The sequence below is a fragment of the Buceros rhinoceros genome, unplaced genomic scaffold (assembly GCF_000710305.1).
Source record: "Buceros rhinoceros silvestris isolate BGI_N320 unplaced genomic scaffold, ASM71030v1 scaffold8406, whole genome shotgun sequence".
Lineage (NCBI taxonomy): Eukaryota > Metazoa > Chordata > Aves > Bucerotiformes > Bucerotidae > Buceros > Buceros rhinoceros.
The window spans coordinates 23,374-48,689 of NW_010416893.1; the positions used below are offsets into that span (position 1 = coordinate 23,374).

The 25,316-nt window shown below is 37.6% G+C and overlaps 1 protein-coding gene across 1 annotated transcript; it reads right to left on the minus strand.

Moving 5' to 3' along the window:
• Positions 1 to 1,378: 1,378 nt before the first annotated feature.
• KCNN2 (potassium intermediate/small conductance calcium-activated channel, subfamily N, member 2) lies at positions 1,379 to 24,985 on the minus strand. The gene is made up of 5 exons (XM_010137976.1): positions 24,848 to 24,985; positions 11,222 to 11,332; positions 8,638 to 8,765; positions 4,001 to 4,070; positions 1,379 to 2,089 (listed from the first exon to the last, which is right to left on the minus strand). The coding sequence occupies exons 1-5, from the start codon at positions 24,944 to 24,946 to the stop codon at positions 1,802 to 1,804; spliced, it is 696 nt and encodes a 231-aa protein (XP_010136278.1). The 5' UTR covers positions 24,947 to 24,985; the 3' UTR covers positions 1,379 to 1,801.
• Between the last annotated feature and the right edge of the window lie 331 nt (positions 24,986 to 25,316).

Below are 25,316 nucleotides of genomic sequence, written 5' to 3' on the forward strand. Positions count from 1 at the left end.
AACACCACAAAGTCATAATCTTTCTCAAGGATGCAGAAAGTGTTGGAAGAACTCAACCTTCTTCATAGACAAGCAATGCCTCTGGATGTAACTTATATGAATCAGTTACGTATTTTGTACCTGCCAGAAAAGCAGACCCTTTATTTTAAACAGGCCTGAAGTGTCTGCTGTTTTTCAGATTATGTCCTTGGTTTGGGGAATTTTGGGTGCTGGGAAAACAGCTCTTCTTCTTGTCCAGCACGGCTCTGCCCTGACTTTCTGCATTGCTATCTTCCCTGCCTGTCGCTACTGAGCAGCACTCACAATGTCTCATGGACCAATCAGCATCTCCTTCAACGTGCATGTTAATTACTTCTAGGCAGATGTAGTATTCCTTGGAAACAGTATCCATGCCTACTTTTTATCCTTATCTATCATGTCAATCTTGTCTGTAAAGAGGGGTGGAGACAAGACTAGTATATTTCATAAATAGCAAGTGCTATAAAATATTTCACAAGGTCAAATAATTTCCCATTTGTAATTAGGAATTGTGAATGCAAGTTGCATATGCTGAACATTAAAGCTCACCTGGTTTTGCTACCCTGGAATATAAACTAGGAGAAAAGTCAGCCAGAACTGTTTCACGAACCTGTACACTATGCTTTGTGTTTTTTTTAAACGAAAGCAAGAGACTGTATTATATGTGCATGAAAGTAAATTACCACAGATACCCCACTGCTTTTACTCCAGTTTATGGCAGTTTTTGGAAATATTGCTGAACGTGTCTTGCTAAGATTGACTGCACTGCAGAGCTCACAGGGATTACCCAAACGTACTGTACACAGAACACTGTGCTGCCATCACGCAGTCATGTGTACTGTAACTCTTATATGTCTGTCACCCACTCCAGAAACATTATATGGAGTGAAGGAAGTAGCAATCTAACACTTTCAAAACCCAAAAGCATTCATGGGAGACCTCCAGCTTGAAAGTGATGCTTCTGTCTGGATGTACTTACCTGGCATAATTATGAGACTCTGAATAAATGAACAGGACTTTACCTGTGCTCTTTGTATGCCAGTAGCTTTACAAATAGTCAATTTAAAAGATCTTTGCCATGGGCATTGCATAAATAATTTTATATACATAAGTACATATGTATATATATTATCTATGTGCGTGCGTATGAATGCATGTTAAACAAAACCCCTAAGATTTAAAAAACCCATAGCATACTTCATGACATTTTCTAGGATAAACTATATTTTTAATTAATCACTTCAGAAATCGAAGCTGTCAGTGACCTTTTAAAATGACTACATATACAGCACACTGTTAGATGAATATTGATTTTTTTCCCCCTCCACTGCAAGCAAAGTTTAGAGAATTATTTTTCATACTAAGAGATAAGTATTAAGCTTTGATTAATTTTCTTAAAAGTTTATAATTAGACCTTTTGATTGTGAGCTTTTTTTCACATGTTAAGTCCAAGTAACCAAGCAACTGTGCAGAAATTAACCTTTTTATTATAGTATATACTGTAGTAGTAAAGTTAGTTTTAAGTGCATGAATAAAAAGTTTGTGAAATTACAGGAGGAACAATCTAATGTAGCAATAATAGGTGCATTCACTGTGCATCTGAGAGGAGGAGGGGGGAAAAAAGAGTTTTCACTCATTTTGGCCTAAAATGTGTTCAGGTATCCAGAATTCTGACATCAGAACCCAGGTAACACCGGTTAGAACCATAGGGCTTTACAATAAAAGCTAAAATATTGACCATATGATGGCAAAAAGTCTTTATTTGTGGTTAACTTATTCTCTTCTAGCTACTCTCTGATGAAGTTGGTGGTGCTGTGGAAGATGATCTCCTTCTTCTCGACAAAGATCGTGACCGTTCAGCACTGTAGGCAACATGCTTATCATAATTGTGTATCTGAGCCTCAAGGAAATCCCTCTGTTGCTGGCTGATTGTCTGGCTAATCAGTCCAGGGAGAGCTTGAATGCTGCCAATTAAAGTTTCCAGTTTAGTTTCCAGAGTAACAATTCTCTTCTCAAAATCTTCGCTTCTTTCATTTAAGTCAGAAATCATGTCATACATGATGTTTTGAGTCTGAAAGTAGAAAGATGTAAACAAAGGTTTAGAGAGACCTTACAAATACTGTAACAAGCAGCACAATTCTACAAGGGTTTGTGAATGCCTTTGCTCTTCACAAAGAAAAAGGGATACGAATATACTAATATCTTGTCTCGTGAAATCATTTTCCTTGTAGATTCAGAATAAACTTTTTACTAAATCTGTTGCGCAGAAATGTATTATATTTAGAGTACCACTTCAGACATCAAGGTCTAAATGAATCAGACAGAAGACGAGACCTTTTTTAGAAGTTCAGGTGCTTAGAAATGCACCATGCTAATCTTTGTGAACAGTCAGTTGTGTGAGTCACCAAGAGACCAAAGGCTCCAAAGCCTCTTCTCTGTTGCCACTGGTTTTAAACACCTTCCTTCTTCTAAGTGGAACACAAATGTTGTTCATTTGCTTCTCCCTAAACTGATCAGGTTTTCTTGAACTGGCTGTAATAATTGTAATTGGGTGGATTGGTTTTGAAATTTAGTGCAAGGAATAAAAGCTCAATCACGTTCTCAAGCACAATCAAATACTTCTGCATTCCCCAATCTATCTGCCCTGTGCAAAAAAGTGTTCAGTTACAGCAAATATATAGTGTGTACTTTAAAATGCCACAGTCATCAGTAAAAATGTACTCTGAAATGTGTTATTTTATAGACAGTTGGAATTACTTAAAAATAATTACTGAATTTCTCCCTCTGATAGACTGAGACTTCAGATTAGACTTAAACCGGGGTCAAATCAGGATGTAATTGAGTAAACAAACTGGCTGAAGTTTATAAACTATCCAAAGGAAACGGATATCAATTTAATTGAATGACTGACTGCCTGAAGTAAAAAGTACTTCAGTATCAGACAAGTGTTCATAACCCATTTTTCTGCCTTCCGTTTCAAGATGCTAGCACAACCCTGAAAGTGAAGCAGTCTACACTAAATAGTATCTGAAAAGACCTTATTAGTTGCCAGAAGCATTGAAATGTATTTTCAGTTGCCAAACTGAAATGTATTTTCAACAACTTGTCAGGTGATTCTCTCAAGCAAAAGGGGAATGAACAATGAAGAGTTTAATCTTTGCTTTGATGCACTTTAAATTCAGGAGGGTTTTGAGGTACATGGAGAGGTGTAGAAGAAACCCTGAGGAAAAGCCCATTAACACCTCTAATGTAGCCTCAAATTAAGATCAAAATAACTGCTAAATACTGATGTCTACTATGAAGTCTGGAATGCTATCCGGTCAGCCCTCTAACTCTCTAGTTATTATTTTATATTAATCCCAGCAGCAACAGACAAGCAGTTTGCAACTGAATAGTCTCTTTAACCTCACCTCAAAAGGCTTAAGATTACTAAGTCTTATAATATACTGGCAAAGCAGGCAGCTATTATTCATTTTAAACAACAAATGCAGACCTAATTTTACTTGTCTGATGTTACTGCTGCATAAGACAACAGGAATAGAAAACCAGGACCTCTAATTCCAGTCTGTGTGAGAACCTATGTACTATGGTGACTTATGGCACAGTCACTAACACCAGATGGGAAATCTCCTTACTACACAGAGCGATATTGCTGCAGCCCACTCACAATTCAGCATTTACCATGACCACTTCAGTCACTTCAGGAGCCCTCAGGATCAGCCTATCAATTGCAAAACCTTTTTTAAACGTACAAAGAAACCATAAACACGGTGCATTCAAACTCTGGTCAGAGCCACGAACAAGATGTTTCATTCGGTAGGTGTTAACCACAAAGCACACACATACTTTCATTTTCTACAAATAGGAAACTCGTTAAAAGTATTTGCATATATATATATATATATAAATGCATAAATTATTCACTTAAAAACTCCTCATTTTGAAAGGAGGAATGTTAAAACAACAGTAATTGACTACTAACCTTTGCCAGGTCCACCAAAGTGTTGGCTTGATCATTCAGTTTCCTTTGTTCCATTTTTACACTTCTTAATCTAAAAAGCAGAATTTTAAGTCAGGTTTTTTTGTGTATGGGGTCATACTAGGATTTCTAAAAGCATGCACAAAACTTACAAGAGCAGTAACTGCATGGACAATGTCTCAAGTACTTTGTGTAAAGTCAGAATTGGTCATGTGCTTGCTACAATGAGAAGCATGCTTCTTCAACACCGCAAAAAAGGAAAGAGCAAGGAAATGTGATGTCCTTGGGAATACCATTTGCCATGGTCCAAGTTGAATTCGGAAACAGAGATAACAATTTCTCCAGACTATATGAAAGAAAGCCAAAACATTCCTCAAAGCCTCAGTATCATGACAAGTAGATATAGGAAGAAACATAGAACAACTGTTTTTTTGTCATTATTGTTGTAGCAATCATTGAATCTTCCCATGCCTACGTGACTAGATACAGGTATTACCCCTGTTCTGTCGGAAATGGATTTGGTTAGCAGGTGTTTGAACCTTATGGAAATACAGTGATAAGTGAGTTCCTCACGACTGTAAAAAGAACTACCATCTGACCAGCAGCTAAATAACCAACGTACTTGCCAATACATTCGATTTTCTTACATAGTTCATGAATCTAAATACAATTAGAAATACATTTTAAACTTAGACTACACATTCCTTTTCAATGGTCTTATTTAAACTACAGCATTGAAAAACTCTGACAGCAGCAAGAGTGTATTTTTCTCTTTGATGTCTACCTGTCTGCATTAGTATTGGTTATACACATTCTTTGAAAGATATATGAATGACCTTTCTTACATGTTCCCTGAAATAAAATCCATGTTTTTCAGGTTAACTGCTAGAGGAGTGGTTTGTAGATGTGATTTTCACAAATAAGCCACTCCTCCCTTGAGCCATTTGTTCAACATTTCCCAACAGAGAAATACTTGGACTTCCAACGACTTTTCTGGTGGCTGTTGAAAGCAGGAAATAGCATTTTTTTCAAAAACAAATGTATCAATTTATAAAAGTGTGATAATAAAGCATGCAGTCTACTACTATGTCAAGGGCTAACCAAGCCAACCATTTGCTTAGCTGTCAAAGTAATTTTGACAGTATTTTGTGGCAGGTGGGATCTAACGCCTACTCTGTCTATTTCTCAGTGACGGTGTTACTTAGATGGCTAGTTTAAAGAAAGCCTTCTTTAAGAGATTCAAAAATCAGGAAGATCTGGTTGATATTGTTAGTTACTAAGCATTTCCTTCTGTATCTAGGCTTACTGCCATGAGAAAATGAGTTGTGAAGAGTGAAATATCTTTTAAAACAAATGGAAATAACTCTGTTACAGTAGAGATCAGTTGTTCACCTAAAACTGACATTCCAGTGGCTTGTACTGGAATGTCATATGCTCTTCTTCCCCTGGAGGCTTCCTTCAGAGCACAACATAGATGCAGACTACAGGAATGGTACTTTCAGAGGCTATCAGCTGGAGATATTCTAAAGCAAAAACCATGGAGGATTCTCCGAGGCATGGGGTTACATCATTACAATCTCAAAACAGAATAATTTCTCAAAGAAGTTAAGCATGTAATGATTTGACTGGAGAATGGTAACTGTAATGTTTCCGTAAGCATCTCTCAAATAATTTCCAAAATATGTGTTTTGTGCTTTTCTTCAGATTTATCTGTTTGCTAGCCAGTATTTTAATTTAGAAATTTTAAAAATCCATTACTGTAGCAGTACAAGTACTAACTGACACCAACATGACAATTCCTCATGGTAACCAACCCAATACCTATCACAGACTGTAAAATTGTATCTCTAGGTAATGGCAAGTCTTTAGCTGCAGCAGCCGAATTTAAAGAAAACTGTCAGACTTTTGTTCCTAAATGCATAAAGAGAAAAATATGAAACATCTTGATTTTATGAACTTCACTTATCACAGCAAACAAAAAAAATCATGATTCTGGATCGCATTTCCATGGCAGCAATCAGACCACTAAAGTTCACAAATAAAGACTCTATTTTTTGCATGCAGACAGTGGTAAACTCTGCAAATTTAGAAAGGAACAGCTTATACAACTTACTTCCGAGCTCTATTTTCATTTTGTTGAAATAAAAAGACAAAACAAAAGAAAACAAACTGTAATATATACTAAAACAACCAAATGAGCACAGTGAGCTCGATTCAGCAGAGTTCCAGCTAGAGAGTTCCAACTTTCCATCAGGAAGTGCCTGAGGTGGAGTCTAACTCACTTGCATTCACGATGAAGGAACCTGCAATAGCTTCAAACCTTCTCATTAACTATCACCTATAGACTTTCTTATTCATACAGTACATAGAATGCCTTGTAATAGTATCAATTAGAACAACAATTTCACCTTCACCTTACTTAGTATGCGCGAAAAGCAAAAAAGACCCAAACCAGTTGAAAGCAGTTTTAGAGCTGTAACCATGAGTTTGAGACCACTTCTGTGATCTGCTCTGGTTTCTTACACAAAACTGGCCCTGAAACTTCCATTCCTCTTACTTCTGTCTCCAGTGAAATGGTTGGAAACATGAAGGAGGAGGATTGTAAGAACCTAAGAATCCAGAAGATGGAAGTCTATGAGGAAGATATTAGTCACTTGAGAAAAGTTCGAAGACGCAAAGGGAGAAAGAAGTAATTTGCACCTATCTACTCCGCTACAATTGGAAGAAAGCAAACCGCTACAGCAATGTTTTAATCCATGCCCCATTCTTTAGCACACTGAGAAAATGATTTTTTTTTTCCTTCTTTAAACAAAAAAGTTTTGGGAATGGGATGCAATGTGCTGAAGGACAGCGGGAAATGCATTATTAACGTAGCTGTTCAAAGTGGCTGGCACACCAAGGAAAAAAAATTATTGCTGCTACCTTCTTCTACCCCACCTGATTAATGAACTTTTAAGGTAGGTGCAGAACAACACTTCGCATCCTGTGAAACTCTTCCGGGCTTGCATTAAAAACAGAGCTGCAGTTCAAGCCTACTGTGCTTTTCAGATTCTTCTCTGAGTAAGTGTGTGTGCACACAAGACACACAAATTAAACAGAAAAGTTAAAATGTTGAGGAATAACTTTTGCAGTTGAGTATTCAAGTTCAGCAAAGGAGGCTCAGGACATGCCATCCTCCATCACAGAACCTCTGACACTCCTCTCCACTTCCCAATCCTTTAAGCTAAGTGGAATGACCAAACTGCGAAAATATATCCACATAAAAATGACCCAACTTCTGTCATCTTTTTACTCCTTCAAGTATTTCTGCAACAGCACAGTCACATTTATCCCTGCAAATTTGCTAAATACAGTACAACAGTCAAGGTTTTTGGAATACTTCATACCTTAAGCTTAGCTACACATTGCTTTAAAACAATGCTATGAAACAGAACAACAACAACTGTTAGCCTAAATTTACTGATAGGAAATATGTTAACCTGGCCTTTCCTTCCTGCCTTTCCTGCAAGGTGACAGAGAGGTGTTCTTTTCATGATGGATGCTTCCCTCACATCTCCTCCCAGGTTTGCACAGACGCAGACCCAGTGTATCACGGAACCTAATTTCCTAGGCTGTAAAATGGCTGCTTCAGGCTGGATGCGCTCATCAAATAGAGCAGACAAATACTGGCATGGATCTTGACTGTTCCTCAAGAAGACTCAGAGGTTCCTGGGGACAAAAGTCTCCTTTTTTCCTCCGATGTAGTCCAAGGAAGAGTAAATGAATCATTGTGCACTTCTGCTGGTTTTGATGTCCTTTATGACAAGTATGTATTAAGAATTTTAGTTAAAAATTACTAGTCTGGCAAGAACATAATTCAGGAACTTAAAGTTAGAGTTCTCAGGCTTGTTTTCAAACCCTGAAGATATCAGCAAAGGGGAAGAACTCACATGAATCATGTCAGAGGTGCTCAAAGGTCATGCAACAGCTGCTGGCATATATTCCCCATTTTCCAGAATGGATGTTAGAGGTCATAGCTGTCACAACATTTGATTTTATGCACTGAGAATATACGGTGGAAAGAGGCAACTAACTGCTGTTGAGCTGTACAATGTTGCTTGACACATACTCTTTTCATTAAACACTACATATATACATATTCATAGACTCTCTTCTAACACATCATTTTGATTTTAAATTATTAAAACTTCTACTACAAATGAAACTCTTTTCATTTTCTTCTGTCTATTGTAGTTTGTATCTTACTACCTTTAAGCAAATACGTAACAACAAAGGATAACGTCAGTAGTAAAGGGCAAAAAAACCCTCTTAGATAATCAAGAAGCATGAGAAAATTAAAAAAAAATATATATATAAACAAGTTTGGTTTACCCCATATTGGACATAGAGAGCCAGCACACTTTTTTATTTATTTGTAATAAGGTAATACCATAAAACCTTATCTTTGTCTGACTGTTAGAGAAAATTCAACCTAGAGAAAAATGAACCCCAAGAGCAATGTCCTACAAAGGAGAGAGAGAGTGGGGGGAGAAGAGACAGAAAGGGGCAGGACACAACATGGGGACTAAGAGCGACTATGAGAAAGAGGGAAACTGGGAGCAAACACCTGGAGAGGAAAACCAAAGCCGAATAGTACTTACTGATGAATAGCTTGCAAGAATTTGCGCTGATGCTTCCTTACTTTCGCATGGTCTATCTTTTTAACCAGCTTTGTGTTTTTATAAATTAACCATGTTTCCCTGAGTACATTGGCCGCTGCATTTTTCACCTGTTTAATAAAAGAAAAATACCAGGCTGACAAAAACAGCATTATGTCATGTCTTCTCTTTTCTGTTATAAACTCTTTCTGAAGCACTTAAGACCCTGCCTTAAGGGTGGAAGTAGGTACATCAAGAAGCTGCAGCACTGAGGGCAGAAAGCAGTACCTTGACCAAGGGGGCTGCTGAGCAATATTCCTCTTACTTTGATACAGGGTCCAGCTCTCTTTGCATCAGAGAATAATTCGTCCCTCTTTAAAGAGTTAGCACAATTTGTTGTTTATGGCAATATAAATTACAGTGAGGAAATATTAATGCATTATCAGTATGGTAATTAACTAAATGTATTTAATAGGATCATAAAATGTCTCTCTTTCTTGTTCTGTGGTTAGTACCTTTTAATTCTCTTAGCAATTTTCCAGTCTTTTAAATTTTCAGAGCTATTCGAACTTACTTCTTTTTTGTTTCCATTTTTAGTCTTACTTCTTTTTTACCATTCTCCAAGGAGATGAAAATATATCTTGTCAATTAATGTGGCCAGTGTCACTATTTCATAAGTGCTTTGAACTTTTTTTTTAAATGAGGCTTTCCATAAAATGTTAAAGATAAGAGTACATCCAGTTTCTTCTGAGGTTCTCCAAAATTTTCAAGAATACTTGAAAACAACAGACAAAGAATTTGAATGCAATGTTGATTAATGACAGAATGACTTGCAAAAGAAAACTGTAATTATTAATCTTTATTTTCTCTCTCTCCAACTTCATATCATGCCAGTCAACGCAGCATCAGAGCTAGTCAATGTCCAAGTAAAGGCATTGCAGTAATGTCATAGAGTAGCTCTTCCCAGGAAGAGGTCCCCACCTTGTACCTGTACAAACGTTGGAGAATCTGGATCCTGACCGGTGGAAACACAATCGCACTTTAGAGACCTCCTCACTTTCCCTGCCTGACTCCTTGCTTTTCCACAATGAATGGCTATCTCCAGGCTGTAAGGAAACCTCTCTGCTAGCAGTGTAACCAACAGATCTCTTTGCTTGGTTTGCTTTTCACTCGCCTTGAATTTGAAGCCACCAAAGCACCACTTGAATACAGTATTAGACTGATACTTAAATTTATATGAAGGACAGCTGAACATAATAAACTTTAAAACACACAAATGAACACAGACAAAGAATCTGGCCAATATTCACAAAACTTTTTTCCCTCTGAAAGACAATTAGAGCTTAGCTGTCAGATTATATTAGAACAGTGCCTGTGTTAGGAAGGGACAAGTTGTTGTCTGTGGTCTAGTATCAACAAAGCCTTAAATGACTATAATAGGAGTCTAAATCAACAAGCTCAGATCGGCATCTCAAGTCAGACACTTTTATACCTCTGTAAGTACTGCCTTCCCACTCACCCTTAGTATGCCCCCACCGTGACTGCTAAGGGGAGATACAGCCCATTAGTGGTGACCAGTGGTGACCACACAACCAGGGCGGGGTGTCTTGGGAACACAGTGTGTAAAGACCTGATGTGGCTTTCCACAGCAGAGGACCTCTGACAGCATAGCACTGCACCACTGCGCAGAGCTGTGCTGAGGCGGCCAATCTTCCTCCCGCCTGCAGCACAGCCACGCTTTCCAGCTCAGGTATCAACACCCCTCTCCACCAGTAAGGGCAGGCTCTGCTGTGCTCCTGTTGTAAGAACCTTCCTCTCCATATTGGCTCTTCTCAATAACAAAGATTAAACAAGTTGAGAGGACTGTGTAGCTCCTACCAATTTTCTTGGTCCCTCCACGCTGATCTGTTTTATTTCAGTAAAGGATTTCTGTTGCCTTATTTGTTGCGTTCTTTTATTTTCCAAGATGTTATTGTAATTTAAATTATATTTTCAGAAGGAAAATTTAAAAATATTTTTTGTGAATTCTAATGATGCTTACAGGGTTTTTTAAAATAATCTCTTCTAAAAAAATTAGCTACAAACATTTTTCAAGTCACTTCAGCACTGTGTGCTGCTGAGTGAACCCTGTGTTGAGTACACTAAGCAATTGGAAAGACTCTCTTCCTCACAAACTATGAGTATGTCTTTTTCTTAAGAGTGTCCTTCACAGCTTCAGTCATTTCACTATTTTAGCTACAAAAATCTTATATATTCTTCCTATATGCTGCATACACAAACCTGTTATAGTTCAATACAATGTTTTTAGATTCAGAGCATTTAACTGCTCTTCTCAACTGGTTATACCAGTCACCCTCCAGCTGCAAGAACCCTCCATAGAAGACTACTGAAATCCTCAAAATCTGCTGAGAACTTGTAGTGGCCCTCAGTTCAGAGAGAAGCTCAAGGCATTCGATTTGTCCTCCTTGCAAAATCAGACCCGTGAAAAAATTCAGTAGGAGAACGGAGCAGGAGACTATTTAAAACAAACGCAAAAATAAATTAACACACATTTCCTTTTCAGTTGTGAATATAAAGTGTGACTTACTCTTTTAGTTAGCTGGGTGTCCATCATGAAATTATGCACATGTTTTTCAGCTTTGGTAAGTTCTAACTTCCTTGCCACCACAGCTACCACCAGTGCAGTGCACCCAGCACCCTGAAAACAATAAAACAAACCCCCAAGATGTTACTACTGCATTTTGCAGAGATTTTAGTGGAAGTTTCTCCTTGCTGTAGAAGTATGGCAGGCATCAGATGATTCATCCCTGGTAAATATAGTGAACATGCTACGGCTTTTTCAGTTCAGAGTAACAGGAAAAGTCAGTAACTACAGGCTGGTAAACTGTCAAGGCATCAAAATAATGAGTGAACAGCGTAACTTAAAAGTTCTGCCTTTTTTCCTGAAGGGGTTGAAAATTTGAACACTTCCCATTTCTAGTGCATAAACAAAGGGGGTGATCAAAACAATTTCTAAAACCCAGAATATTGGTAAATAAATGTAGAATACCCTGTTCTTAACAATTGTCTCAAGGTTACAGCAATTACTAAGGAGGAAAATAAGATTAGATTAATACTTGGCATACAAAAAAAAAATTCAAAAGTTTCTTATGATTTTCTCTAGGGCCTAAAAATAACAATAAATTTAATATTTAATCACTTTAGTATACTTCTGCCTTGTTCTCTGAGTCCTTCAATGATCTTTTCCTACAGTATTTCTGCTTATATTACCTTTTAAAATAGTGCATACAGACAGAAGACCATTTCTACAAAACAGGAATGAGAAAATATCAATTTCTAATTTGCTCTGTATATATATATATGCATATGCATGTATATACTTGGACATGCACCTTCACAACTGGCCAAAGCCAGTCGGTGTCTGTCCCTTTGAAATGACAGTCCCTTTATCAGCATTGCAAACTTAAATTTTTTTTTTTTTTTTGTTGGGGGAGGAGAGGAAAGGAGACTAAAATGAACCAGGTAATGAGAACCACCATCTATTATACACATCTAGAGGTATCATTTACTTTACACTATTCATATACTCTGGTGCCTTGGCCTTTTTTTTTCCCCCCCCCAACATATCTTTATAGGTTCATTTTAAAAAACTAAAAAAACACAAGTATACGAGGCTCGGTTTAACTTGCAGGTCACCCCAATCTAGTTGTTACTGCACCTGTGTCAGACACTTTCCAGTATCAAGCATCTCTTGTTCCACAATGAAGCTTACCACATTTTCATTCGCAGAGCTTTCTTCCACTCTTTCTTTATCTCTCCCATTTATTTACTCTCTCCAGAAAAATCAAAAAATCTGACTCTAGCTTTCGTAATAAAAATTCCATTAATAAACACATGAAGACTGCAAAATGGATTAACTCATTGGAAACCCTTATTCACACAGTGTCCTCAAAAAAAAAGAAACTGATCTGCTCTCTCTGCTTACTAACTGAGGCACCAGCAAATTCTGTAAAAGTCTCCAATTAATGAATTCTTCATTCCCCTGGTAGATTGCTCCAAGAAATCCATCTGCTCTGTCACAAAAATCTAATTCTCTGGAATTAATTCTCACCTAGAAAAGCTTCTATCCCCAGCAGCTCTCAGCATTCCCTTGAATGAGCTCCCTGTGATTTTGCTGCATTTTCTGCTTCTCTCCTGCCCTCAATACTAAGCTTTCCTGCTTTTATGTTCCCTCTCCCTCTGTTCGCCAAAACTGTGCTGATAGAATTTAATGGAAATTTCCTTCAAGTTTGGCTCTCTCCATGATATGACTCAAAATGGGGCTATATATTCCTCTGCTTCTCTATATCCCACTAAGAGTTAAAAAGGAAGAAGACAGCCAACGCAGCTTAAGGCTGAGCACCTCAGAAATGCACCAAGCCTTCTGAGAAAAGGACTAGGCAAGAGATTCTCTACCATGCGCCCTACTTCTCCAGAAAATAGTCCTTTGGTCTTCTTCCTGTCAATGAGGGCAGGAGGGAAGTGCCAATATGCAGAAAACTTCTCTGCAGGCAAATAAATAAACAAGTTACCCCATACGATAGCAAGAACATGAAAACAAAAAAAGACATCTTTTGTCCCAGTATGTCAGGATAACTCAGGCCAGATGTTGAATCAAACACCTAACTTGAGACCCGTCTGCTTACAAGAAGAATGCTAAGATGGAATGAGATTATTAATGCAGACATGAAACAGCTGTTTATGCCAAGTTACCAGAGAAGAAAAATACTGGATCCTACTCCCTAGCCACCCCAAAAAGGCTAGAGGAATGGTGACAGACGAAAGGAATTTGGTTTGAGCTGAAATTATTCCAGCCTTTGCAATTAACTCATGCTTTTTCAGAATGGAACAGTAGTTACAAGGTCCAAACCCTGTAAGTAACAGCAGTAGTATGTATATGTAGTAACAGGAAAGAGCCTGCCTGCAGCAGCAGAATACTGTCACTGGCAAGCTATGACAAGCAGCTCAATGGTGCATGTGCACTGCTATCTTCATCATCCCCAAACCAGCTCACTGCAACGGCAAGATATTCTAGATTCAGGTTACCCCTCTTGGCTATGTGGGATACGGCGGGCTCTCAGGATATGAAAATGAGCTCTTTTAGCATTTCTGCCAAAGAAGGCGGTACTGCACTACCTACATGTTTACGTTTTACAGTACCTTGAAGGAAAACACTCATTCTTCAAACGAGTAACAGCTTACAGAAAAAAGACTAAAATTCCATTTAAAGTACACTATGTTAATTAATATTTTATGTCACAGTGCTCTGCACTACTATATGGCTCCCCTAAAGATCCCAGCATCCTTAAAAATACTAATAAAGAGAGAATTATACCAAATTGCAGAAATTAAATAGAGGCAATACAGTTACTTTAAAATGGTGGCACTGTAAGCATCATACCTGACATGTTTTTGAATATTTGGACTCAGATGTAAATCGGTAGCATGAATTAATTTTCATATGCTTAGGTTGTTTTTTTCTTATATTGACACTACATAATGCAGCAGTTACTTCTTTATTAAAATGATTTAGGCTAAGTAAAAGCACCATAATAATTACTTCAACTGCAAGAAGAGGCCCTTTGAGAATAAAACTCTAAATTTATCCTGTTTTGAAGTAAGTAATAAACTAAATAACTCCTTCAAGCTCTTGCTTAACTTTTAGAGGAGTTATACATAATACGAAGGAAATTAAAAAGGCAGGAATACATCTATTTTCAGGTATCAAGGCAGTAATTAATTCTATTTGGAATTTGCACTCTTCAGTCAGCTCCCTCTCTGCCTCTTGCATTACAGAGCTATTATAGTGTATTTTGGCTTGGTAATCAGCCTGATTTTAAGGCCACATAGGACTTCCAGTATGTCAAAATGTGAGGAAAAAAAGAGAATGAAAAAATACTCGTAACATTCCCTCATCAGTCCACTGCAGCTTTAGCCAGATACCTGAAAAAGCCACCAACTTCCACCTCGTTGAACAGTCAATTCAAAGCATGGCTAAAGAAAAAGATGAAATGCAAGTGTCGGATTTCAAAGAATTAAAAAACATCAGTTCATGCAAATATTCATAACTACGTAAGTCAGAACTAAAAGGTGCAACTGTTTCACAAGAAATGGGAAAATGGCAAAAAAATTTAATTAATTCTGCTGACTATTAAGATTTTCAGAGATTTCAAGCAAATCTGAAAAACAGACAATTCTGCTTTTGCAGTTACTCAAATTTTCAGAATTCTTCTGTGCAAAAATAAGGTTTTGTATGCATTCACTGAAATGAAGCATTGAAGAGTTACAAGCTGTGCTGACAATTTAGACGAAGATGTTAAAAAATTACTGCAACACATATAGTGTACTCAGCTTGGGCGAGCCGAAGTTAAAAGTCTGACATTTGCCTCATTTAACGGAAACAGGTAATAACCTTATTAATCTGATTTCTTTCAAGTACTCCATGATCAAGGGTTTGCCAGCAACCATCATTTGTAAAAGCTGATCTACCTGAATTTTTCTATTTTCTGGAATGCATATACATGCTGAACAAACTTATCTACTAAACCAGGAGAAGTCTTTAAATATCACAGTTTTAAAAATGGGCTTATCTAAAATAACATCTTAACTCCACTGATAAGCTGAGAAATGCCTATCTCCTGTTTGCAAGGATCTGAAAATGAAGCACAGGAACCTCATCCTGAATACACAGTATTCTTGCTTAATATGAAACAGTGTGTATTAGTGTTCAGTAAAAGCAAGAACTATGAAAACAAACAAACAACACATCCTTAGTCTTTCAGCTGGGAGAAGCAACAAACACTGGACTGCACAGTAGCATCAGAGAGGTGTCTGATGGCGATGTAAACCTTGCATTTTTGAGCAGTTAATCTTGAAGCTTAAGGCTTACAGCCACGTACGCTGGACAGAACTCTCCTCGACTGTCAGTCTGTTAGCTGCTGTCCTCCTGTATGAAAACATTTTGACCTATCTGCAAACAACTTTAGGACATTCTTCATATCTTTAATGCTAAACATGCTGCTCCTGTTCAGGACAAAGAACGACAACTTAAGTTCAACCGTTCATGCCACCCTCTTTGATGCCTAGAATCCAAAGTGAGTTGCCCTGATAGAAAAAAGTGTGTGTGGGTATTTGACTCACTTACACTTATACTTGACTCGCTTAGATACTTGTTAAATGTTAGTAAGCTCACTATTTTCCCAACTACACATGCCTAAATGATGACAGATGTTCCTTAGAAAAATGAAGGGAAGAATAGACTATGTCGAGGAAAAAAATAATGTCACAGGCATTGGCTTTTTGACATCAAGCCCACACTACCTGAAAACAGCAAGAGAAGAAAGGTGAAAATCATTGTATTTTGAATTATACTTTAAATTTAGCAACTGAATAAAATGCTTAGACATGCCCTTCAGAACAAAATAACTATTACTTGGTGTTATCTTTCACTTTACCCTTAGGCATCATAAACTGCAACCCTCCCTATCTGTCTGCACAGTCTCTCCTCTTGGCACTTCTGAATTATTGCAAGCTTCCTTTCATCTGTGTTAACAAAGCAAATTATCTCTTTCTTAGCCATATCAGAGATTGCTGCAATGGTTATTTTCGTCTGTCATTTCTACTATGTTACTCTGCTCTGTGTCCATCTATTCTCTTCTCTATGGCATCGCATCTAGAACATTTGCCCTCAGGCGCACTATTTTATTACTCCAGGTTCTTCCATTTCACGGATTTGAACTCTAATAAGCCCTTTCAGACAAAATCCTTTGCATCGTCTCTTGACTTAGGAAAAGCTCTAGGGAAATACTTTAAAATCTAATATATAGTTTTCTTTCAAATTCCTCCCCTTCTATTTTAGAGTATTACTTACTACAAAGCCTAGCAAAACCCTTGAAGGTACTTAATATTTTGGTGTGCCAAGATCACTTGTTACGATCCTACATAATGACTCTTTGTTCCCCACTCTCTTTGCTTTTGGTAAACTGTTCAGGAATGTCCTGGACTATATATTTCTACTGTCTTTACACAGTACTGGTATCCATAGGATCAGTGTTAAGAATCCTGAAGTGCTACAGGAATATAAAAAGCAATAAGTAAAGATGGTAGGTCTGTATTAACCAGTTATACAGTACACATTATAACACCAGACCTGACTTTGCCTTTTTTTCTCCTTCAGATCCTGCTGGGGTTTGCCGAGATTAGGTATCCATATACTCACTATATGCTATACCAGCTGAGATGCCTTTAGCAGTCTAATCACAGTCCTCTGTCCTTTTCACTGATGCAGTCCACCCCGAGCTTTTTGCTGCCATCATCAGAAAGACCAGATGAAAGCTGACAAAGTTATTACAGAGAATTCTGGTCAACCACAGCAGACACAGCCATGGCAGCTAAAGGGAAAAAGCTGGTGCTGCCCAAAGTACCTGATGAGGGTGAGACTATGAAGTCTGGATCAAAACCAAGCCTTTGCTACAGTTCACAACTGCTAAGACTAAGGGTTCACACTGGTGCAATACACAGGGATTGCAAAACTCCATTTACATTTAACATTCTGGTAATGGCCCAGTTTCAGCGATAACCAAAGAGAGGTGCTTGCAATTCTTCATCTAAACGGTTATCTAGCAGAAAGAATGGCTAGCACTGGCTGATAACCGACACTGAAAACAGCATTTCGTCAGCAGAGAAACGCGGTACTCCCCTAACCAAACGCCTCTGGCACTTCCACTTGGTTCTTTCTCTGGTAAGACTCCAAAATACGTTTTCAAGACAACAACGAACTAAGCCATTTCTGCAGCTGCCTGGAGGTCATATATATGCCTGGAGGGTGCTATTGGTGAGAGAGGACGCAACGCTGCGTATCAGTGTCTCAGCTGAAAGTCCCCTGGCAGCTTTGGTTTACTGGACTGGAAGTGAAGTGCAGTTTTTAGTGCTGTAGTGTCACAAAAATGTCCTGCTATACTTGCCTGTAGCTGAAAGAAGGGAGTTGCCACATTTCTTGCTCACTTCCCTTGAGATCCACTGAGGGAGAGAGAAGGTCCGCTTTGCAGACATATGGTTCTGGTGGGAAATTTAGCTCTGCACCAGAAAAGGCACAACATTCCTCCTGCTGCTCTGCATAAAATGAAAATCCTGTAAGAATTTAAACAGGTATTTTGTTCATTTGGCTCTCTAGAAGGTGGACCTACAGGACCAGCAGGGGAGGGGAAAAAAAACTAAAAAAAATAAAAAATCCTGAAGTAAAAAAAAAACCTTTACAAAACAAGCAATGCAAAAGGTGAGGGAGGAATCCACCCACAAGACAGACAGAGGCTAGGGAAATGGTGGTGTATGAATGTGTTCTTCCATTTGTCATTGTTTACTTGGCGAGATATGTAACCTTGCAACACTGATACAAAATAGGATGAGTAATAGGACAATAACTATGCCATCTCAGCCAAAAAGGCAACCTAAATTAGATTTGCATTATTTATACTTTCATATATTCAATATTTGCCTGGCTACTACTGTCTTCAGTGGAGTGTCTGCACCACAGCTAGAACTTTGTTGCAACATTTAAACTTTTAATCTACACAACAGCAGATGAGCAGATTCCTTTATTTCTAATTAGCCCATAAGGTTTTTAGCAACATTGTAAAAATAAAAATTATGAAGAGCATTATATGTCATATATAAATGTGAAATTGATTAAATACCCTCAGATGCTGTACTGAGTAGTCATAGAAGGGGTGAAGTAAACTCCTTTTATTCAGTAATGCAAGATGGGTACTAGGAAAGACTTCTAAGACCACAGAAAATGATGACTTACAAAATGAAGACGATCTATCTTCTGCAGGGGAATCTATAAATGATAATAGTGTTAACTCAGAGAAGGTTAAGAACTGAATGTGACCTGGTGGCTGGGCTCCTGGGAAACCTTCAGTGGTCATAACAGCTAAAAATACTCTGGAGATCATGACAGTTTCAACCAATGTGCAAAGAAACTTTTTCTGAGCAAGGAGGTGAAATCTGATTTCACTAACTGAGCATGCTCAATTAGCAGCCTACAAGTCTGACGGGAAACATTAATAACTCAGGATGATGGCTAGCGATGATGTTCTTGTCCAACACCTCTATTGTAAATACACAGCTTTCATGAGAATACGTGTAGAAGTACATGAAAATTGCTGTATTAAATCTGAAGTCACTGCAGATAAAATTACTTCTTTTTTTCAAAACAAAGCAGAAGTTTTGCTGTAACAGTCATCTGTTCCAATCACATCAATGTAAACAAAGATCTCACAAGACAATTGCTGCTCATTCTAGCCAGAAATTAACTCCCTTTAAACTTACTGAAATGCATCCATAACCCCTAGCTAGACCTAAGTAGGAAACAGGTCCCCTATCCTCTGACACTTCAAAAACTTTCCTGCTCTACTGGTAGAAGATCTTCCAAGGGAAGTTTTTTCCTTGATTTTTCCAATTGCAAAAGAGGGTTACACCTTTCAGGAGATTTTGTTTCCTCAAATGGAAGGAGAGCCTCTGCCATTCTCCCACTTTTCAGATTACTGCCCTAACCACTACTACCTCAGGGACCACTCTCTGGAGCTTCTCCACTCAATTTTGATAATTTATTTTCCTTTATTTTAGTTAGAAATTTCATCCCAAGAAGCCACAGCTGTATCATAATCCCAAACGATGTTTGTTCCTTACAAAGCTTCCATTTTGGCAATCTGGTGTGCTGGAACAATAATTGTAAAGAGCTGAAGAATTTCTGAGCAGCCCAACTTTTAATAGTTTCAACCCTGATAATTCAAGCATCATTAACTGTCTTCTCCATATTACATTTCTGCTTGACATACTGTCCAGTCGGGTTGTATTATGTTAGAAGGTATAAACACAATCTGTTTTGAATCCTGACATCACTAATATTCTCAGAACCAACCAAATTAAATTCTACCATATATCTGAGACATGGACCTGAGATGCTACCAACTTGCCTGAAAAGCTTTTCATATTTCCCTGTATGGTCAGGGAAGTAAATTTTGAGCTGCGTTCTAGAGTTTTGAAATTCCTCTAGTAGGCCTCTTATCCACAAAACTATTCACCACATTGCTCTGAATTTTTACTACCAGATACTAGAAATTATACAAATATTACAGATTCTTATCGATGTGCAAAATGTTCTAGGTAAACCTTTAAATAGCAACACAATCCATCATTCTTCTACTGTTATTACAGAAAATTAAGTTGCTTCTATCAGTTCAACCATACCAATCTACCCACAAAGCAGCGTATTGGTCTTATTCATAACTTTCCAGCTCTTTAAGTCAAAATACATGTCTGTGTTTCTTAAAGAATTACATGTTTCTGAAACTAAATCAGTGCAGAATTAAACAATGTAAACAAAAACTTTAATTAAAAACCTCAGGTTTAGGCATTAATACTCAAAATAGTTTATGACCTTTTGTACATTATCAATAGAAAATTTTAGAGAATAATTTTTGTATTTCATTGCTCAAATCTGATTTTTACCTTAATTTTATCTTTTTCAGGAATCATCTCAGAAGATCTGCAGCCAATGTTAGCTATGTAGTTAGAATCTACTTTTTTTTTTCTTTTTCTTACAATCTAGTAACTCTGAAATTTCAAAGACATTGCAGGTCAGATTTGGCTACCAACAAAAATCACATGGTTACAAAGTATACTGCTGTAGGTGCCACATTCCTCTTGTAGACAGTAGTCTGTAATTGTTGGTAAGACCAGGCTGAGTCTGTAATAAAACTGTATGCACGAACATGACAATTTAACCTTAGATGAAGAGATTCTTTTATTCTTATAGCAGAAACACCTCATCCTCATCACATTTTTCATGATACATAGGAAGGGAATTGTGATTCTTTTGAACTAAATGCAGACTTCCACAAGGACATTAAAGGCTGCAGCATGAGAAACTTCAAAATCAGATCTGATTTATTTTTGATTCACCATTTAAAACTAGTAAAACCTAGCATCCCTAAGGCCAGATTGTACATACTGATTGTACATATTGCAACTACTCTAATAAGAATTCTTCATCTACAGGAGTGGTGTTCAAATCCTATATTTAAAAGATGCTACTTAAAAATTTTCCAAATTAAACATCTAATCTAGTCCACCTCTATGATACATATTTAAGAAAACTTTCCTAATTTATTTGGTTCTTTCACAGGCTTAATGATCTCTTCGGAGTTCTTTTCAATAACAGAAGCATTAGGATGCACTTTCAGCATTAGCGAGGCAGATACTCTGAAATAACAGCTATTATGTTTAACACAATCTTCGTCCAAGCTACGGCTAACCACCCTCTGCATCCTGTGACATTGGAGCAGCATAGGTTCGACCTACTACTTCTGCATGTCTGCTTCTAATTGTTGGCAATGGGCCCTGCAGGAAGAACCAGCATCTTTAGCTTAGCATCATATCATAAATGCACTAGCTCACCACATAATGCTGGATGTAAAAGGAAGAGTCCTTCTCAAACCTTGCAACAGATTCTTGTATTTTGAGTCAGAAGAATAGATTGTAATAATTTTGTCTTGTATGGGTACAAAAGCTTACCAAGACCTGTAAAAATCTCCCACATCACAGTCAATAATTATGAATCTTCCCGTATCTTCTCACGCTTGCCCCCTCCTTCTACTTCTACCAATTTCTACTGCCTTTCTTTGAATTTTTGCTAACTTCATTACACTCATAAAGCAAGGAAAATCTGGCAAACCATTCCAAAGCACTAACTGTAAAAAGCCGTTAAGGAGGTTGAAGTACTGCCTATATAAGCAGTTCCACTTAGCACCAGCAGAAAGTGTTCCATGTACACCTGAGCTCAGCTTGCAGACCACAATCAGAGACATCTGCTTGGGTGTGCACTGACAACCATGGACGACATATTCAGTGGGCAGACAAAGCTCTGATGAGCTGCAAAGCACTGTGAAGATGCCATAGGTCTACCCATCTCCTCTATATCCTTTTCTGACAACAGTGACAGCACTCACACTTCTACCCATCCAACGCGCTCTTGAAGACCTACCTAACGCATACAGAGGGTGGAGGACACATTCGCTATACAATTTGTAGTCCACCTCACCCATAGTCTACTACTGCTGCCTAGTGAAATTTCACTGGAAACCCACTGATGGGTAACTGAGTTGAGGTGCCCAGCTCAGTTTCACCTGCCTGTCTAAAACATCTCTGCATTTACCCATGCTACCAACTCTGCATCATGCTGTGTCAGTATTATCATTGAAGTTTCACATATGTAAGTGCATTGCAAGGTCAAAAGGTAAGTTGTTCAATATGACAGTACATATTTTGTCACTATTAATTAGCCTTCTTTGTTCACAAGTTGTTGGGGGTTTGTTTTTTGTAAATTTTTCTAATACATGGATCAGACTTCTTTGCTAGCATATTCTTACCAATCCTCAAGGCTTTTTTCGTTTTGGTACAATCTGAATATGTGTAAAGATTTTCCTATTTTCCAGCACTGTGCATTTGCAGGATTTAAAACATGTCACTTGAACCAGCACCTCAGGAATGCAGTAGCTGCAGTTTCAATAAGCACAACTTAGTGCCACCAGCAGATCTGTGTAAAGTCTACTTCCCAGGCTGGAACACAACGCAGGGTTCAGCTGGGCAGTCCAGTTTCCGTCACACAGAAAGCAATTCCCGAGGCAGAAGAGGGAGGACAGCCAGGGCACCTGGGCTCTCCTTTCACTGGGGTCAAGACACCAAAGGAGCCCTCCCATTTTGCAAAGCCAGTATTAACCCTTCAGTGGCCTGAGTAACTTCTTGTATATTCACAAGTATTTCTATTTATTCTCCCTTCCACGCTTTTTAACAGGAATCTTATCCAAAAGCAAAAACTCAGTGGTATTTGGTATTGATCACGCTAATCTAAGAATGTATTTGCTACTTCAGAAGCTAGAGGATTACATTTCCCCTCTTAAAATCACATACACATTTTAATTTTGTTGCACTAATTCCACTATATATTATCTTTTTAATCATCAACCACTCTTACTGAAATAAAAATCAGTAAGTCTGTTCTTTCAGGATCTTATCTTTTCCACATCAAACATTAATTAGTTACTGTACAAGCTTCAGAAGAGTAGCTGGTTTTGAAGAACTATATTCAAAACCTATAAACTTTTTGGTATTGCTGTTAGATTAGGCTGGCAGATAATTCATTATTAAGTCCACTGTTTCATGCTTCATATCTTTCAGCTCCTTTATTAAAAAAGAAAAAAAAAAAAGAAAAGCAATTTCAATGTTCAACTTTGTCCCATTGCTCCGTAACTTTTTTCTTAAAGAAGACATTTGCCAAAGCCATATTGCAGATGTCCTTAAAAATGTAATTAGAGGTCAGGTTTTCGGTATTGATTCACCTATCACCACACACAAGCTACCTGGTTCATTTTTTGGTTAAGAATGCTTTCTGTCTCTGGAGGTATCTATCACAAACATATTACCAGGCGATTCTGATTGGAGCCTTTGTACTTCCAAAGCAGCTGCAGAATTTTTAATCATAAAAAACAAATGCATGAAGATGAGTATTATCTATATACATTTAGCTAGTCTAATTTTCAACGGAATCTTGTTTCAGCTGTGAAAAAGAAATGTCATGTGAGCAAGTGGTATATATTAATCAGTAATTCACAATGAAATTCCAAAAAAGTGCTGAACAATTTGAGTGAACAAAACGATCTCATACCTGCACCTTCAGGTATTTGCTTCTTATTTCTGTCTGACAAGAGAGAAAGGTTTATAACAGGTTTCTGTCCCCATTCTGCACATCCCTGTGGCAATTTATACTGCTTGTCCTCCTTTTTTCCTAATGAATTTATGATCAAGTTTTAATCTTTCTGGCATCAAAATCCAGCTCAGAAAGAAGAGCAAAGCCAAATACCCCAGAAGATGGCAGATTTGAGCTTAGCCAACAGCCTTTTAAAAAGCCTTCTGAGTCATTCCGCTGCTTTCAGCCTGTACCTTCCAACTTCACTGCAGACTCTGTATTTAAGGAAACACGGATTTGCCACATCCAGCAAAATGTACTGGAAGTCTTTCTCCATAAAGGTCAATGACCTGAAGCTTGTGAGATGTTTAAAAAGGAAAAAAAAAAAATCAGGCATTGGGAAAAAATTCTTAACACTACAAAAAATGCACTGGACTATTTTACTCTTTGGACCTAAAATGCACTCTTAAAACCAAATTTTTTACCAAAACACCTGCTAAAAAGGAGCAACTATGTGATACCATTTGCTTTTAGCCATAATCCCAATATACCTGTTTTAACAGAGGCAGATACTGAAGTTGCATCACTTACAATCAATGGCAAAAACTCAGAAACTGTTATATACAGTATATATGATGCTAATTCTCCCATTCTCATTCACAGGAACATTTATACAGGAGTTAATGTAAATAGAAGTGGCAGTCTGGAGCTTTTTTACTTCTAATATACTGCAGATACACATAAATTCCCCAGACATTATAATACATCACTTTACTCCCTGCCTAGCCTTGACCAAAGGGTGCAATACAGAAAAATTAAAACCAGACACAAAGCACAGTTAATAAATATATACCAAATCTGTATATACTAACAATCGCTGCATTGTATCTACGGTAAAAAAAACTATTACAATGAAACTTGCATTATACAAATCCGCTTAAAGCAATGGAATGCTAGGGATAGTAAGTTATCAGACTTACATGAAATAGAGTAGAAAACTATGTTCAAGCAAAATGCTTATGGAGATGAGCCACAACCGTATTTCTTTGATCGTGAGTAACTTAATATTAAGAAACTGAAGTCAGAACTGGAAATTCATTATTGGTACTGGGCCAATTACACATGTCCAAAGACAACTGAGGTTATGTGATACCTTAACATTTCATGAAAGACTCATTGAGATTTTGAAGCTGCAAATGATCTCAGGGTAGAATTTGTTTCTCTGTATTTCATTACACAGCTGCTAAATTTTACCTGAAATAGAACAAAAATCTCCATTTCATTACTAGGAGTGAAAGATCATGGGAATGGTGTGAGTATATATACTCTACAAGCCAGCACATAAATATTTCTTTATGCTTACCACGTTTTAGGATTAATTGCAGCAGTATAATCTCATATCTAATTAATAAATTCAGAAACACTCACCATGATTCCAGTGAGTAAACAGACTCCTTTCCCACAGTATGTATTAGGTACCATGTCACCATATCCAATGGACAGAAAAGTTATAGAAATCAACCACATTGCTCCAAGGAAGTTGCTAGTAACATCCTGTTGATCATGGTACCTGAAAAGAAAAAGAAAGCAATTCCTTTATCATGAAAACTTTTGTCAAACTTTTCTGCTGTCAGAAAAAAAATACATTTAACTGGTCATAAAACCATTCTCGTAATCTACAGTTATTTCCTTTTTAAAAGCAGCTTTAAGGAATTAAATAAAACTCAAATACAATTACATCTTCAGTAAAGAAACAGAAGGTACAACAACAGCACCAGTAGCAAAGATACTCAGGATGATTCAGTATTCTGTTATTACTACTAAAATAGCAGAATCCTCCTGGTTTTTCACAGAATTTCTCCACCCCCTGCAGGAGCCTGAGACACTAGTCTACAGG